Source organism: Bactrocera neohumeralis, chromosome 2, assembly GCF_024586455.1.
Source record: "Bactrocera neohumeralis isolate Rockhampton chromosome 2, APGP_CSIRO_Bneo_wtdbg2-racon-allhic-juicebox.fasta_v2, whole genome shotgun sequence".
Lineage (NCBI taxonomy): Eukaryota > Metazoa > Arthropoda > Insecta > Diptera > Tephritidae > Bactrocera > Bactrocera neohumeralis.
The window spans coordinates 12,418,550-12,438,175 of record NC_065919.1 but is presented as its reverse complement, the minus strand read 5'-3'; the positions used below and the strand labels follow the sequence as shown (position 1 = coordinate 12,438,175).

The 19,626-nt window shown below is 35.2% G+C and overlaps 1 protein-coding gene across 4 annotated transcripts in view; it reads left to right on the top strand.

The window, feature by feature from the left end:
* The window catches only part of LOC126751812 (bromodomain-containing protein DDB_G0270170), a 198,072-nt gene that overhangs the window by 41,729 nt on the left and 136,717 nt on the right, over positions 1–19,626 (top strand). For all 4 annotated transcript variants that reach the window (XM_050462363.1, XM_050462359.1, XM_050462361.1 and 1 more), the window contains exon 2: positions 3,012–5,765. In XM_050462363.1, the coding sequence (XP_050318320.1) occupies positions 4,217–5,765 (1,549 nt within the window). In that variant the 5' untranslated portion in view covers positions 3,012–4,216. The remainder of the gene's footprint in view (positions 1–3,011; positions 5,766–19,626) is intronic.

Sequence of the window (19,626 nt, the reverse complement as noted above, 5' to 3'; positions counted from 1 at the left end):
TTCGTGCTTTTCCATGTAGAACTTTTCGCCTAGATTATGATAATAGAAGCCTTTACCAAACATAGGCTTAGCTAGAACTCGATTTACATATTTAGATTTGTATAAATAATGTGATTGGTAACACTGGAGATATACGACTGCAACGACAACTATTGGCAAAATACGAAAAGACTTTTTCGACTACCCAATATTAGCAATTTAAATATTTTTACTGTATTCTAGAAACAACAGCAGTGCAACTATTCCACTATTTGAAGTCAAAAACACTTCATTGCTTGTTTGCAGTTAAAAATATAGAATAATTTATAATTTACATATACATATTTAACAAACTTAAAATTTCTTCAAATTCGCGCAAGTTTCAAAAACATATTCAAAAGTTCTATGCTTAAATATAACAAATTCAAAAAATTAATTTCCATTGCTATGCGCATGATAATTGTGTGTGACATAAAAATGCATTTTTTACGACGCGCATCCGCGTGCCTTGAGCACAGTGTCGCGAGCATTTGTGCAACATGCAGCATAAAGAATAAAATTCTCAATAAAAAGCCTTAAAGTGCATTTCTATTTGTGAGTGTGTGTGTATTTCGGTTAACTGTACTTGCACTATGCGCCCAATTCTAATTTCAACCTGCCATGACGTCTATATTACAAGGCACTGGCACATAAAGTACGCCTGCAACCTGCGCCGCCTTTGCCTGTGTCGCCTTTGCCGTCGAGCATTTTGTCCTCGTCGTTTTACGCGCCAAAATGGCCGGCATGGACAACGTTTGGCCACATGACAACTCATAAATGCGCCAAAATGCGCGCACTTTTCCTTGTCTACACCAATAAATAATAATAATGTTTGCCGTTTTGTTGTTGTTTCGTAAGGCGAATGCAGCAGAAATAAATCAAGTGAAAATGCTGCGTTAATTACTTTCACTTTTTTATTGTTTATGCGAAATGTTTAGGTGTGTGTGCTTTTGTATGTGTGTCAACAGTTTAGTGTGGTTGTCATTCATTCCCGTTATTCCTTGCAGGTGTCTAGAGATTTTCGTGATTTTCTGGTGCTTAGTGTGCTCTTTGAATGTGGCAATTAATTCTGAACTAATTGCAATGACGGCAAATGTGCTCTAATTGTGGACAATGAAAATTGAAAACAGCAAAAAAAAATAAATTTTAATTTTATTTTCAAAATTCAATTCACAGACGTTCCCTTAATAGTGAAGCACTTAATTCTCAAATACCATAGATTGAAAGTAGCTGTCGAAGAGTCAATAAGGAAAGCGCTAAACTGACGTCAGCAAAACAGCTGATTTTGTCCAACTTGAAGTGTGTTAGAAAACTAAAAGAGTTCTAAGCATGCAGACAATATGTTACATATCAAACTACATGTAGCTTTTTTCCCAGTAAGAAACTTCTAAAGTATATATAAAATACCAGCATGACGATTCGATTTAGTTATCCGCCTGCCTGTTCGTTTATTCGCGAGATAGTCGCTTAGCTCAGATATCAATCTGAAATTTTGCACACGTTTTTTTCTTCTCAAGATGCTTTTAATTGGTTGGAACTGTCGTTATCGAAACACTAAAGCCGAGATTTCATCACAAATTTTGGTAGCGGTTATTGCCATAGGAAAAGCCACGATCTTCGAGCAAATTGTTGAGATCAGGCTACTATGACATATAGCTACCATATAATGAGATCGAGCAAAATCAAGTTCCTTTATGGAAACATTTTTAATTGACCTCATATCTTTACGAAATTGGCGAGAAGTTATTACAATCCCCAAATATATTGTTGCGATCAGATAAGTATAGCATGTATTATAACAAAAAAGTACCCGGAAATTGTAAATAAAACGCAAAATATTTAATTATTCATCAATATTTATTTTGTCGCCTTCAAAGTAATCCCCACCAGATGAAATACACTTGTGACAACGATTTTTCCAGTTCTCGAAACACTTTTCATAGGAACTTTTTGGGATGGCCTTGAGCTCCTTCAGCGAATTTTGTATTATCTCTTCAAACGACTGAAAACGGGTTGCACGGAGTAGCAATTTCAGTTTAGGGAACAAGAAAAAATCACACGGAGCCAAATCTGGCGAATACGGTTGTTGACTGGTAGTATTTATTGCGTTTTTGACGTTAAATTCGGTCGCAATTGTGGCTCGATGCGATGGTGCATTATCATCGTACAAAATCCATGAATTGTTCTTCCACAATTCCGGCCGTTTTTGACGGATGTTCTCACGCAAACGTCTCAGTACGGCCAAATAGAACTCCTTATTGAATGTCTGTCCCACCGGAACAAATTCATGATGCACCAAACCACGAATACCGAAAAAACAATGAGAAACACTTTGATATTTGAGCGGCCTTGGCGTGGTTTTTTGGTTTCGGCTCATTTTTTTCCCTACATTTCGATGATTGTTGACTTGTTTCATGTCAAACTCATAAACCAGTGTCTCATCGGCAGTTATGATGCTCTCCATGAATCTGGGATAGGAAATCGCAAGATCAAGCATGTCAAAGAGGCCTGTTTATGGTACTCTTTTTGAAAAAAAAACAGCTTTATCGGTACGAGTCGAACAAGAAGGCGTTTCATACCCAAAATATTCACCAAAATCATTCGAACGGACTCGCGAGAGATGTCGAGTTTTCTTGCCATCTCTCTAACACTTGCCTGGCAAGCACCATATTATTATTTTTTTTTAATATTTTCATCAGTTGAAGAGGTCAAAGTTCGTCCAGAACGAGTCATGTCTTCAATGTTCGCTCAACCAGCCTTGAAGGCTTTTTACCACTCTTAGGCTTGTGTTTTTGATAAAACTGAATCAAGATAAGCAACTTTTTATACTCTTTTAAGTTAGAGGAAATGCCTCTCAGCTAAAGTTAGCGTTTGCTCTTGTTTTAGAATAGTTTTATATTAAATTATCAAATTTATTGTTTATAAAATGTATTAAAAATATTTTATTCTAATTAATTTTAATTTCGCTCTCATTCTCTTCTCTCTACTTGCAGTTACATATGATACTGTGGCATTCTTCCATTTTCCAAACGGTGTTTTAACGTAATACATGCAGCAACAACAGCAATAAACAGCAACTACTACTTACATTAAAATCGTGTTGAACGAAATATATAATTGTGATAACGGTATAATCAGCAAAAGCGTAACAAACAAACAAACAAACAGTGCTTATAGTGGCGTAAGGGCGCATGCGCGCTAACAACAATTGGCAACGCCAACGTCTGATGCCAATGCGTTTGACCAATAAATTGCTCCAGCGCTGCGTGAATATTATTATGGCCAGGAGATCGACGTCTATGCAAAGTGAGAAAAAATGCATTATCAACGAGGAAGACGAAGATGAAAATCAGCGACAATTAAAATTGTATTGTGTAAAATATTGCAACAATATGGTGACCTAAATACGCGGTACACGAGAGAAAAAAGTAAAAGCCATAAATAAATCACTAAAAATATATTAAACAAAAAATATAAAAAAATAACAACAAATATAAAAATAAAAATAAAAATTCGCATGCTTAAAATAAACGACTTGAAAAAAGTGTATTTTCCAAAATTTCAGAGTCAGCAACAGAAAAATTTCCAGTTCAAGAAATCGAGTTTCGAAAAAAGTAAAAGTTAATTGCATTGATTTATTTCGTATACAACCAATAAGTTAAACGACAAAAGAAAAATTGCGTGCATTATAACTGTACATGTAAATACACAAGTTCATAATATACATACGTACATACATACATACATACATCAGCATATATAAAGTGAGAAAGGAGAATTGTGTAGCACAAGGTGTCAATAATAAATTATCATTTTGTCAATTCAAAAATTAAAAACCTGCTAGCGGATTCCCGAACACTTTCCGGCAAAACCAAAAACAAAAAAATAAAAAATACGACAACAATCGGGTCAACAAAACTGCGTGACTTTTGGCAGCGCGAAAGCAAGAAGAATAGGATTTAAATACTTTAATACCGATCAAAGCGGCGACGTCTCCACTACGCGCTCCGATTTTTTGTATCGAGGACTCTGTCGCACAGTTAATACGACTTAAGCGCCTCTCCCGCCCCACAGCCAAAGTCAAGCGCAACTGACGTGTCTTTCGACCCTTCACAATTTTGTGTAAAAATTTCCACATTTACGCGCGTTCGGTTGTCGGCGAGCGTTATTGGCTTAACGCCGCTTATTTATCTCGTTCATGCGAAGGAATTTACGCGTGTATTGGAGGGCCCTAGCGCTGCTGGGTGCCCTCCTTTCGATAATCATTGATTGGCCGGGCATGATGGTGTGTGCGCTGCCAGTAACGCTACTGCAGCCAACAACAACAACAACAGCAACAACAAGTGCAGCAACATTGCAACAGCAGCACGCTCTGACAATGGATAAATTATTGGCGGCGAATGCGACTTACGGCGCGAGCGCTGCGCTCCAAAATGCAACAAACACCTACCGCAGCGCAGACAATGCAGTTGTTGCGGATGGCGTGGCAGTTAATGGAAATTTCACATTAAACATTAATTTAAATACAAATCGAAATAGTAGCCATAGTAGTCACTATAGTGAAAGTGAGCAAGAGCAGACGAAGCAGGAAGCGGAGCATTCGACGGCGGAACTGCCAAGAAGCCGTCAAGCGAAAAACGCCACCAATGTTATGGGCGCTAATGCGAACAGCAAACGCGCAGGTGGCAGCGAAAGCGCGCGTCAAGCGAGCGCTGATCAAGCGCGTGCGCAACATGCGCCGCCAACATCCAGCGACGATCAGTTGCACAATGCGCAGCGCATCAAAATGCTGAATTTGATATCCAACAAGCGCAAGCGTAAAAAACTCAGCGACAGCGCGCAGGCACAAGAGCTGAATGGCAGCAGCAGCCGCGCAAACACAGATCAGCCGGCGGAAACAACAGTTGCCGGCGATGATCATCATACTACCACAACAACCACCGCCACAACACCACTTAGTTTTAGTGAAAATAGTATTAGCAATAAATATTTAATTACAATTAATAGAAATCCTAATGAAAATCTACAAATGGCCACGGCGCCAAAACGAACGTTAAACAAACTCGAAACTACTACTACTACTACTACAACAAAAACGACAACAGCAACACCTAGCAATGCTAATAATAACATTGCTAATCGTTATGTTAACTATATTGAAGAGCAAGTGCAAGCCACCATCGATGATGCGCCCGATGATGAGGCGGCGTCGTTATTTAGTAATTTGCCCACCAGCACAAGCGCGAGCGATTATGAGGATCAGTATGAGAGCGCCAGCCGCTCCAGCATAGCCTACTCCTATACAACAGCGTCGCCCGACAATGATGACGCACTGCTGAGTGCAGCAGCAGCGGCGCCACAATCTCCCGCCTTCACATTCGCCTCAGCGCATCACACCGCCATACTGTTGTCGCGCACGGAGCGCAGCGTGCGCCAACCAGCGTCGGCAGCGGCGCAGGCGGAGGTCAGCGCGAGTAAGCGCGCTGTACGCCATCATGGCGGCGCCAATAATGGCGGCATTGTGCGACGTTCCTCTGACGGTAGTCCGAAATCGAGAAGACTGAACAATTTTAGAAACTTAAATGGCAGCAGGCACGCGCCCAACAATTTGGATCGCAACGAGCGCTCGACCATCTCAAACTTGTCGGGTTTGTCGCGCAAAATCCAGATCTACATCAAGAATCGCTTCATACAATTGCTGCCGGACGGTACGGTGAATGGTACGCAGGACGAACAAAGTGATTACAGTGAGTACGAATAACTATTTTTAATTTATTTTTTTAATTTTATTCGAGAATTACATATATGTCTGAAAATATGTCGTTGAGAATTTATGATTTTTCAAAATGAGGAAATCGGTACATGAAGTAGTATTTTTGGAAAGATACCCACTGTTTTTGGAGATCTAATTTTTAGTATACTGATTTTAGTATGCGAAATTGAAGGAACTACAGTGTTGATCTCCCACGTGAGATAGGTTTATCGCAGGCAATATGTAATATCGGCAGAAATATGAAATAAAAAAATATATACAGATCGAGTTAAAATTTGTATGTATACATATGTATGAGAAAGAAAAATTGAGAGATATTTTTATGAAGGAATAAGACAAATATACAAAACGACTTGTTATTCAATGCCTTCAAAGCTCAGAGTTAGAACAAATATTTGAAATGGCAATAATAGTACTGACACTTTAATAGTTTTTGTAAAATTTTCATTAAACCAAAATTAGATTAGCGTTTCAGTGGCCGATGGTAGTGCTCGTTAATATCTATTTTTAACATATCTGAAAGCGTAAATATATTAATTATAGTATTGTTATTTTATTGTTGTTTACGCAAAAAAATTGTTTCAATATTTTTGCAATAAATTTTTTAAAATTAATTGAGCTGTAAATTTGCACAATAAGACTCTATTTATAATTTCTCTATTTTCGAATCGCAATTCAATTCAGCTGATGAAATAAAATCAATTGTGCAAATCAATATGCAAGCATACATATATCGTCACTTAAAATGCAAAACAACGTATCAGCAAAAAATTCGAAATTGAGTTTTTTATAGCTTACGATCTACATCACTACATCATATTACAACTTTTTAGCTTCCGCTGTCCAATATATCCAATATATAACCATTTTATAACTAATATATAACCATTTTATAACTAATATATAACCATTTTATAACTAATATATAACCATTTTTTAACCAATATATTACCATTTTATTTTTTATTATGTCGATTTTTCCTCACTTTAAACTGACGAAAATTGTTGTTGCGTTATTTTACATTTTAGGTGACGATTTTTTTTGATTCTGAATCAAATTTCTTTTTTGAAATTATTTCTTTTTTTATACATTAGGGTGGTTGCGAAGCTAATTCTAAAATTATAATTTTTCTTTTTTAATGAAAACGAGAACTTTATTCTGCTTCCCAATTAAATATAAAAAAATAACTAAAATAATATTATTTTATTTAATATTTTCTATTATTTTCCACAAACTGGCCCACCGTTTTGCAAGCGTTTGCCTTGATGCTATAGCATACGCTCGTAAAACCGTTCGTATTTATTTATTTATTTAGCATTTACGAGCTGTTGCTCTATTTATATTTTATAGTTATTATCTAATATTTTTTATTGCTTGTAATGAAACAACAAATTTGGAATTTTCGCCTGCGAAATTGGAACACGCATGCCACGTACTAAAGGGTGATCCCTTTAGAGATTCTCTACTTTTTTAAAGAAAAACCAAAGAAACTTTAAATTTATTCCGCATTAAATTTGAAGTTTCTATGGTTTTTTTTATTATCACAGGAAGAACATTCTTTGGTATTTATATTTTGAAGATTGCCTCTTTCCATCTTTTGAATCCAATTGTCGATGACTCGTTTGAGCATTTCGGCTGGTAAATGGCGAATTACCCATGCAATGTTTTACTACTAGGCCTGAATCGAAGCGAGATTGTCCTATAGAGTTTAGACTTTACATATTCCCACAGGAAAAAGTCTAACGGTATGATATCATACCGGCCCAAAACGTGAAATTATCTGCTCACCGATGTGTTCTCTTAATAAATCCACTGATTGGTGCGATGTGTGGGAAGTGGTGCCGTCTGTTGAAACAAAATGTTGCCGAGATCACGAGCTTTAATTTAGGCATCAAATAGTCGGTCAGCTTGGCGCGATAACGGTCGCAATTGACGGTTATGTTCCCACCGGCATCACTTTGAAAAAATATGGATCGACGATGCCACCGGCTCACAAACCTTACCAAAACATTAATTGTTCTGGATGAAATTACAGCTCTTGAACCTTTTCAGGTTGCTCTTCGTCCCAATTGCGACAATTTTGCTTGTTTACATGCCTATTGAGCCAGAAATGGGTTTCATTGCCGAACAAAAAACGAAAAACTCGAAAACGTCGGATCTTCTTGGGTCTTTTCAGAACCCATAGAGAAAAATGTTGTCGCTTGTGAGGGTCGAGTAGCTTCAGTTCTTGCTCAAGCAGTATTTTGTGCGCTTTAAATTTAAAATCTGGACATAAAATGCGCCATGTCGTTCCATACGTCAGTCCGACTCTCAGCTACGGCTGTTATATTTTCTTGACTGCGTGCTGGACGTGGTCTATTCTGTCGAATATTATCCAATAATGAATGGTTATGTCTCAAGATGGGTGATGGTAGCTCAGTAAGCCGATTATGTTGACTGATTATGTTGCTACTGAATAAAACTAATATGACAGCTTGACACGACTCACTAGCAATTTGTCAAAAAAAAAACTATTGAAAAAAGTACCTCTGGTCGGATTACCCGTTATAAGTATTTTGTGTCAAGTACCGAAATCTTCGAGAAAAGTGCTTTGAATCATAGAAACAAATTGATATGATATGATATTGAGCATAAAAGCGCTTGGAATGTGCTAAGCAAGCATAAGCGGTCAAGCAGTGACATGCTATGTTTTCGGAAATGCCGATTAATGAGAAATTTAACAGCTACTGTGCGCATAAATATGCTAACTGGAGAGGATAGAGCGGAGAGGATGCGTGAAAGTCACATTGAATGCGAGTCATTATCAAAATACAAAATATGTGTAAATAAAAAAATAAAAAAAATTTAAAAACTAATTTAAAAAAAATTAAAAAAAACTATAAAAAAATTGAAAAAATATATAAAAAAAATTCCATAAAAATATAGTATTTTTTCAGAATTTTCGGCATATTTTGTCTGCCTATAATAAATTCATTAAATAATGGCACAAATAAAACTAGTTTCATAATAAAATATTTCCACTATATCACACGATCATCTTTTTGCTTTTCAGCTCCGCAAAGTTCAAATATTTTTTTTGAAATTTTTGTTTTATAATTACACTCAATATCTATGTATTTCTTTTACCGTTAAAATCACGTAAATTTACGCAAATTAGTGGGATTTATGGCTAACTTGTCACTAATGCTCTCAACAAATGTGTAATTTACATACACACACATACATATGTATATATTTATATATAAACATATATTCTTTTGGAACTTCTCCCCCACTGTTGCCACTTCGAATTGGGCAAACATAAATAATTGTCCGCCTTAATCCCGTCTACATCGCTAAGAAAACACTTTCTTCGCGCTGAAAAGATAATAATGACTTTCGTATAGTTTTGTTGTTTTTTTTTTCCAAAAAAATAGTGTCTCCCATACGTTGCATCGTTTTTTAGACACACGGCTGCTTCATCTGTGGCAGAAGCGTAGAAAATAAATCTTTGACAAATTAGCATGCTTAAAGTTTATGCTTAATATGCTTCTAATATGCTAAAAATTGGCGGATAAAATTCTGTGTAAGAAAGTTTGTTTTGAAATCATTTCAGCTCTCAATTTAGTTAAGCTATTAAGCCTTTTAGTTTTTTTTTATAATTTTCGTTTGAAAACTAAAAAATGCGCAGCGAAAATATTTTTTAGTTATTTGTAGTTTAGTATAAAAATAACTTAAAATATTGGAATTAAGAATTTTTTGAGAAAGTATTATAGTATTTTATATCAGACCTCATGTCTATGGGCTATTTTGTAGGCAAAAATAAATTTTTAGCGACTTGATATGCAACAAAGCAAATAAAGTAATTATTTATTTTTATAACCTGATAGGATATCTTAGGTTTGACCTATAAAATATGTATACATAATATGTATAAATATTGTGTGTGGCAAGCTGATTCGATTTAGCCATGTCCGCCTGTCTGTCTATATATACGCGAACTGATCACTCCGTTTTTGAGATATCGGTCTGTAATTCTGCACACGCTCGTTTCTCACCAAGAAGCTACTTATCCGTTGGATTCGACGATTTCGTACTACTATAGCATATAGCTGTCATACAAACTGAACGATCGGAATCAAGTGCTTGTATGAAAAACTTTTCTAATTGACGAGATATCTTCACGAAATTTGGCATGGGTTATTACCGAAGACAATCATGTAATCTCCACAGAAATTTTTTATATCGGATAACTAAAGCACATAGCTGCCATACAAGCTGAACGATAGCAATCAAGTTCTTCCAAGGAACCTTTATGTTTGTGATCGGTATGATAGCTACGCTGTAGCCGAATTTAACGTGTTACTTGTTTTTTTTTTTAATTTGATTGCACTTTATTCCTTTTTCACTTTTTTTCTAATGCATTCAAACTATGTGCCTCAAGGCCTCAGTGCACTTTCTATGGCATTTGCCACAACTTTTACTCTCATTGCCCTCTAATTAAAAGTGTTTACTCGTGCTCTGAACTTTCATTAAACGAAAAGCCAGAAACAAAAAAACAAAGAAATGAAAAGTCACGCAAACAGTTACAATAACATTGCAACAGCGTTTAAGTAACTGCAACTGCAGTGTGGCAGCAAAGCCTAAGCGGTATCGATATACAATGATCGGCCGTAATAATTCAATCAACATAACCAGAAGTCAATTGGCTCATGTTACGAGATACACACGTTGTTGATGTTTATCATTACCAACAACCATTACTAACACACACACACACACAGGCACACGAAGTGTTCAACAAGCGTTCACATGCAGCCAAAAGCGGCAGCAACATCTCTCTGCCGAATTTCAAAATGAAAAATGCAAAACCTCAGCGCTGAGTACTGTTACACACACTCGTGCGCTTACTGCCACAACTCCTCCCCTTGTCGCAACTTCCCTTCTTGTCACAGTGCCGCGGCCGCGAATTTATTATGTGGCTGGCCAAAACATACCGACCGTGCTGGCCTTACTCACGCCACTTGCCGCTTTGCCGCCACTGGGCGACTGGACTGTCGTTGGTGGCGCGTTTAAATTGCTCGCGCTCCTGGCGGTTGGCTGATAGCAGGCTAACTGGCGATATGCCGTCGGCATGCGCGCACTCGTATCTCAGCCAACGCAGACGCAGTGGTTGCCTGTCTGTGGGCTTGCAGATTTTCGCTTCGTTTATGCATTGCAAATTTATAAACTGCAAAATTTGATAACGAACAACACGTACCGTTAACATACAACAACGAAAAAGTAAAAGAAGAATTCCGCAAAGGTGCAAAAGGGGGGCACAGGTAGCCACGAATGAAATGTGGATGCCTACAACATACCTCAAACATACCAACAACTGAAAAGGCCTGACAACAAGTGGTACTTTGTTGTTATTGTTGTTTGCTTTGCAATTTTTGTGGCGTTGCTGTTGCCATGTCGTTGCCAAAACGGCGCAGCGCGCTGACTCAAATATAATATTATCATTATCAATTTTAACGGCAACATCATCATTATCGTTGTTGGTGTAAATGTTGTCGTCAGCGTGTCTTTTGTTTTTGTGTTTACTTTGTTTTGTTTTTGTGATTGACAGCGAAGCGGTTGATATGCCGGCGGCCAGTGGCGATCGATAGCGTGTGAATTTCGGGCAATGAGTGTGGGAAGAAAATTATGAAACAAAAAAATAAAGTAAAATAAAAAAAAAAAAAATTGCATTATTAAAAAGTTTTTTATGCGTAAACAATATTATGTTATCGAAAGCTCAATATTTAGTTGCATAAATATAATGGTTTCATTAGTCAGTTTAAAAAGACTTGCTAAATATCGGTTCAGTTGGGTCTATTCTCTGTATGAAAACAGCCTGAATATTGGCTTAAATTTGAAATTTTCAGTATTCGGTTCAAAACTTTTAAATATCGAGTTGGGCTATTCGCTGTGTGAAAACGGCTATATGTACACCTTAATATTTGCTTAAAATCTCAAATTTTCTGTATTTAGTTCAAAACTGCAAAATATCAAGTTGGGCTATTCAAAACTGCTAGATAACGACCTACGCTGTGTGTAAACTGTTACAAAATTTGTCATTTGGAAACGAAAAATTTCCATTTAAATTTTGAGTTTCGGTTCTTATTTAAAAAAATTTATAATTTTTTAAATTTTTTAAAAATTTTCGCCACACACAACGCTTAAAATGCTACATTTGAAAATTAAATTTAACCTTTTCTGTTAGACGAGGCCAACTGACCGTTTGTAGCCGCGTAAGCTTTCGCTTTATTGCTCTTAAAATGAAAGGCCGAAGCATACAATGAAAACTAAAGCAAATAATAAGTAGAAAAGAAACTAAAACAACAGCAAACCACACACAACATGAATGTTTTTTGGTTTCCAATTTTTTATATTTCTTTGGTGAACGTGCCACCGAGCCTAAATGCTCAAGTGTTCGCCGGAGCTACAGTCGGCGGTGCGTTATTGGAGGTGCACACATACATGCATACATACATATGTACATATGTTCATATATGTATATTTTTTTCTGAAATATTTTTTTCTAATATTTTTTTGGCATTTTATTTCACGATTCCAACACGAGCGCGGCGGTTGAGAGTGGCTGCCTGACCAGTGGCGTGGCGTGTCATGTCGACTTTTTTCACTGAACAATTTGGTTTTCAACCGGATTTGCATATTAAATATAATGCTTGAATTACTTAAAACTAAATAGACGACGCTTAGGCTGCGCTCAACACGATAAGCCGTGATCGCTTGAGCTTGCCTAAGTGCCACTTGCAGCTAACACTGACTGAGTGACTTACTGACGAGCGGGTTGTCTGCTTGGTCGTCGTCTAATTGGCGGGTAGCTCTTCTCAGTGATCTTTTGATAAATTAAATTGCATTTAAATTGTTTGATTCGCTGAGTTTGCTGGGGTGCTATTGTCAGCGGTTCGCTGGCGGATAAATTAAAGTATCAAGTGTCTTGACAGTTTTAATTTTGGACACATTTTTTACTTTTGAAAGCGGGTGTTGAGATTTGTAGATAAAAAGGGGAGTGTCGGGCCGTCAGATTAGCCTGAAATAAGTTTTAATTTTTTTTATTCTGGAAAATCAGTTTATATTTACATATATGTACATATGTATGCAAGTTGCGTTATTGGAAGCGATTGAAAAATTTTTATTAATAAAAAAATTACTTCAAGTGCCAGTGAGCAACAAAATTATTTTTTTTTTTTGGAAAAATTACAATTTTTTTCTACATACTCCAAGCGATTTTTTCGGACCCATAATAAAAGCCTTCATAAAAAAATTAATCCAAAAGCAAATAAACTATAAAATAAGTGCTTAAGGTACTTGAACTCGCAGCACAGCGCGTTTAAATGTTTAGCAGCGCTTGTATTTGTACAAAAATGTCAATCTTCCTAGCTTAAAAACGGTGTGACAAATGAAAATAATGAATAATGTTTATCAATATGAAAGTCGAAGTTAATAAACATATGTCTTTATACGTATGTATGCAGTTCTATGCAATCACCAACTCTAAATAGTGTGTAATTCTACTTGGGAATCACTCGTAAGTGCTCGTGCTCACTCACAAACTCGGTGACCGAGTCATAAAAGCGACAAAGCATGACGCCGCTGATAAGCCAATAAATCGTTATTTTTGTAATCATGCATGCTAATGTGTGTGGCTTTCTTGTATATGCATATATATGTACATATGTGTGTGTTTGTGTATTGCATGTGTGTGCGTGTGTTTGTTCAAGCCCATTAAATATGTCAACACGGCCAGAGACAAGCGTCGTTGCGCTCATCAAATGCCAGAGACAGCAATTGCTACTTACATACAGACGAGTACATACATACATACGTACATATATGTATGTGTACGTACACACATGAATCATGTAATACATGAATAATACAAACAGTAATCTAGTTTCGATTACAAATAACCCAGCAGTACCTTCTTCGTAATTTGGCACTCAAAATTCGTTTGAAACTGTGGAAAACTATAGAACTTGTGGCGTGTTTGGTATTGTTGTGTCAAAAAAGTTGACATTAGTAGTAATATTTATGGACTTATATCCTGAAAGATTTCAAAAGAAGTGTCGCAGACTATAAAATATATACATTTACATATATATATATATGATATACATATGTGTACATATGATCAGCGCGACGAGATCAGTCCATTTAGCCATGTTCGTCTCTCTGCTTGAATACACGCGAACTATTCTCTCAGCTTTTGAGATATGGACCTCAATGTTTGCCCACGTTCTTTTATATCCCAGAAGCTTCTTACTTGTCGCAACCGCCAATTTTGAGACACTATGTATAGTCTATAGCTGTCATACAAACTGGTCGATCAAAATCAAGTCTCTGTATGGAAAACTTTTTCATTTGAAGAGATATCTGCACGAAACTTGGCACAAATTCAAATCCAAAGTAGCGCTTTAATCTTCTAACATATTGTTTAGATCGTTTCACTATAGCACATAGCTGCCATACAAGTTGATCGATCAAAATCAAGTTAGTGCTTAGAAAATTTTTTTATGTGACCAGATATTTTTATGTTATTTGGCACAGATTACTTACCAAGACAGAGCTACAATCTCTGCAGAAATTTTTTCAGATCGTAGAACTTTAGCATAGAGCTTTGATGCAAACTGACTGATTCAAACCAAGTTCTTGTATGGAAAACTTTTTTATTAGACAATATATCTTTACGAAATTTGACACGGATTATTATCCAAAGCAATTCTGAAATTTCTGATTATATTATGCGGATCTGATCACTATAGCATATAACTGACAAACAAATTGGACGAAAAATTTTTGTTTAATAAAAAATTTTTTCTATTTGCTTTATAAAACGATTAATTAAGTTTTTTTTAACAAAAAAAAATCAAAACTTATTACATTAATAAAATTGTAAATATTGAATTAAATTGAAATAAAATATATTTTGAATTTTATTTTTTATAAATTTTACTTCTAGTATGTTAATATTTTTAGTATGTCAAACAAAAAAATATTTTTTATGTTACAAATATTTTTTAAAAATTAATTTTTTATTTTACAAATATTTTTTTATTTTAAATTTTTTTATTTCCTTTTTATTTTTTTTTTTAACTTAAACCTTACAAAACCGGCTTTTATAGGCTGGTGAGCTAATAAATCCGAAACAGAGACATCTCACTGGCTTAGATTTCTACTGCAGATAAATGACAAACGAAAAATATAAGCAATTTCTATACCAGCACACAAATATGTATGTATATGCCACATATATACATACATATACAAACATATACATACATACATACATACATGTATATAATAAGTCATGCATTTGAGTTATGCTACGTAATGCCGCAGTGATAAGCGCGCGAATATTTAATGAATGACGGAAGTAAGGGCACATGGGGGCTTTTAAGCAAAACATGCACTCAACTTACTTGACTCTAACGCTAAATGAAGGGAAAATAACTGTTTTCATACACACAACCGCGCATGTATGTATATAAGCACTTTATGCAGCTGATATATGACGAAGCTTATATGGAGTTGTTGCACATATGTAAATACTCATCGAATTAAGATTATTGCAAAATATTATTTTTAAGACACTTTTCGAGCGTCACCAGTTTTTTTTTTTTAATAATTTTCCACATAATTTTTATTGCATTGTGGTTTAGCATTAAATTTATAGCATGCAACAAATATGCTATAGCGCCTACCAGCACTCACACATACGCACACATGCGCAGAGCAGAATGTTGGCACAGTAGCCCAGTAGCCGATATTTTTGCTGAACACATGCTGAAAAGAAGAATAAATAAGCAAAAGCGAGGAAACTACAAAGCAGCTAACACCATTGCAACTCCAGCGCGTGCTCTTCACAAGCCAACACGCCGCCTCAACATGCATACATATGTACATATGTGTGTGTGTCGCTGCTGCTTGCATGCAGTTGGCAAGATAAAAATATCATAACGTTGACATTATAAATTTGTAACCAACAAAGCGAACAAACTGACTGGCATAAATGCATATGTATGCAAGAGCGCACATGCACACACATTCACTTACACATAAGTAGTTATGTAGTTAAGCCGCAAAGTGCCGTTCCATGGCGTTTGTTGCGCATTCGCCTCACTTACAAATGATTTATACCAACAATGCGGGCCTACATACCGGCCGTCACCCAGTGGGCTGTGCTCGCACGCGTTTGCATGCGCATGTGTGTGTGTGTGTGTGTGTAGCGGCGACAAAACTGTGTCAATGCCTGCCTCAATAAAAATTTGTATAGAAAGAACATTAAAATTTGCTTTTGTCATTTTTTTCCCACTTTTGTACGCAGCTTTGATTGTGTGCGTGCGTGCTGTAGGCTGATATTTTACACTGAAGTGACAAACAAATTTTAAGGGGAAGCACAACAATTTCACTGCCAATAATTCAAATCGTGGAAAATTACACAAAATTCGGCCTTTTCGTGGTAAATATCATTAATCATAAGAATTGGCAAGACGACGAGGTCTCGTGGCCCCTGAGGTGTACCAGCACCACATGTTCCAACTATTTGTTGTAATGTGTGTATGCGCTGTTGTTGTTTGTGTGTTTGCACAGCAATCAATAATGCTAATAAATTATAGTAAGTGTGAGTATTTGAAAAGTTGTGATAAGTTCGTTATTTTTATGTCCTGAAGAGTGTATGTTAATTTTGGCAGGAAGTTTTGACCATTTTTTTGTCACTTTAATGGAAAGAGAAGGAAATGTCCGAGACCCTGCAAGGTATACATAGTATATACTACATACAAATATGGTATAAGTATTAATAGTCAGCGAGACGAGCTGAGTTGAGCCGAGTTCGCCTCTCTCTGTGGGTATATACATACATATGTAAGCGAACTAGTCTCTCAGTTTTTGAAATTTTGATATGAAATTTCACAACGTACTCTTCTTTCCAAGAAGCTGGTAATCTGCCGGAGCCACAGTTATTGGAACACTATAACATATAGTAGCTGTCATACAAACTGAACTATCAAAATCAAATCCTTGCTTGGAAATTTTTGAAAAAATGTTCTCTAAGTTTCATTAAGGTACCTCACATACAATCACCAATCATATGGAGCAAAGTCAGCCAGATGTTCGAAAATTCTGATATTAGTTATATGGGGGATAGATCAAGTTTTCGCCCAATTTTATTCATTGTCGGCAGAAAGATACACTGTTATAAGTAAAACACCCACTCTCGTGAGAAGAGAATCACGTACCAAATTTAGTCGAGATCGGTTGGTCGGGTCCTGAGATATGTTATTTTACCGAAAAGTGAGCGGTGCCACGCTCATCATCCAATGTTAAACCCCGGATGCCATAAAGCCCTCTCATACAGCCCTATCATACTATCTCAGTGGTAAAATTTTATTTTTTTCTCTAACCTAAATTCGACTTGAAATACGATTAAGGGCACTCAAAGTTTAGAAACTACAAATTGAACACACAAGTTGCCATTAACACAAAATGGTCACTTCTAAAAACTTATCTCATAAACTAAATTATCCGTTATACAGAATTGTTTAAAACTAAATGAGTATATTAACCTCTAAATAAAAGTGCCACACATTTTATGAACTGTTTTATGATGCCACAGAACATAAACAGCCGCAATAAAAACTGAAAATTTCGCTTTCATTGCATAAGTGATTCGCAAAGTATGACGTGAATATTACAGTTAGCCTTTTTTTTAAACGAAAACAATTGCTGGTGAGCAACTTGGAAGAGCCGCAAACTTGTGTGGGTGGCTACTAGACCACAGCAGCATAAGTGGCAACTTAGTATATACAATGTACATACGTATACATAGGTATGTATAATATATAAGCTTTTGAATGTCCATCTCGTCATATGTCATTTTCATCCATGATCATCACCTTAATGCCGACATGTTTTCGTGCCGTCGTCGATTGAGCAATTTCGCCGAATTTTCGTCTTATAATTAGCAGCCATTCCATCCGTCGGCGACGCTCGTAAATTACATACAATACATACATACATACGGACATGTATGTAGATACTTGAGCGGAAAATGTTTGGCGTCCGTTGTTGTTGGCGAGTGGAATGCTGTAAAACGTTAAAATAGCGGCATAAATCGCAACAATAAAAACAAAAATTGTAGAAATGTGTTCTCAAATGTTGCGTTGTGTGGCTGCTGGTGCGACATTTCCATCAGAGTCATTTGTTTTGTGGCACTCGTGATACATTTTTATACCTTTTCATAATTTACAGGCTTTCGCTTTGCACATTTTGTTTGAGCTGATTTTTTGACGTGTTGCTAACCGTCTGTCTGCGTTTATTTAAAATGTTTAAATGTTTGTTGGAACTTTTTTGTTGTATAGGCTCACACATTTCAAATTAAATTAAGAGAATTTAATGGAGAGTGACATTTTTTTGCAGGCACGTTACATGTTTATTGCGATATACGTGTAGAAAAATATATTAATAGTAATTGTAAAATAAAGATTTTTGATTGTCTTTTCAACTTTAAATTTTGATTATAAATTTATTTAATTTATTTTAAAAATAAATTCGAAAAAATATTTAAGCATTTTTAAAAATATATAAAGAATTCGAAAATAGCTAGAAATAAAGTAAGCAGATTTTGAAAAATATAGTTTTGCATATAATTTATATACAAGTGATTATCCTACTAGGGATTTATACCAAAGATAAAAAGTAATTTCAACTATTTTTTGTGCGATATCTGAAACATAAAATATATAAAAATATATAGTATATAAAATATATTTAATAAAAAAACACTACGAAACGTTTTTCGAAACAAATAATCCAGAGATTAAAACTTTTACAGTTTTATTTATATGTAGTCATGTTGCAGGGAATTTATAAACAAAATTCTCTAGCATAAAAAAAACAAATTTTAGTAGATTAAGAGATGCCTAAAATAAAAAAAATAAAAATATATATGTATATATGTATATTGTATTTTTTTAATATTTTCAAATCATGCGGGAATTAAAATATTTGTAGCTTAACATATTATTTATATTTAATTATGTTACTAGGGATTTATAAATATGTTTTCGTAAAATATATATTTATATTTATAATCTAAGACGCATGAAAAATATAAATAATAAAACATATTTTGCTACAAAATATTCTGAGGGACTATATGTATTTTTGTGCAATTATTCAAGCAAATAAATAATAAAAAAATAATTTTTCAAATAATATTTTTAATTCAGTAATTTAAAAAATTTAAAGTATTAAAAAACATTTACACCATTTTTTTTTAGTTTTTTTCAACCTTTTTTTCAATTTTAACTTTCAATTAGAGAAAATAAAATTTTCATTTACAAAAAATTGAAAACAAAAACCATTCTTATTATTAAAAAAATAAGTAATTTTGATATTAATATTATATTGAAACAAATTTCTCTAGACATTTTTTATATATAAAATGTAATTTATGTAACAACTTTGCAAGAAAATGAAATAGTTGAGACCTGAATCAGCAGATTTTGCAAATATTTAAGGGTGATCCATTTCGAGGTTCCCTAATTTTTTAAAGAAAAAACACTGAAACTTCAAATTAAATCTGGAATGTTTATTATCATTCGAAAGAAGGTTCCTTGGCATTTATTTTTTGAAGATTATCTCTTTCAAATGTTGGCCGGGCTACGTCTCAGATTTTCGATGACTCGTTCGAGCATTTCAAAGGGTAGCTGGCGAATGACACGCCTGATGTTTTGCTTCAAGGCCTGAATCGAAGCGCATAGACTTTAAACTTTACATATCCCCACCGCAAAAATTCTAACGG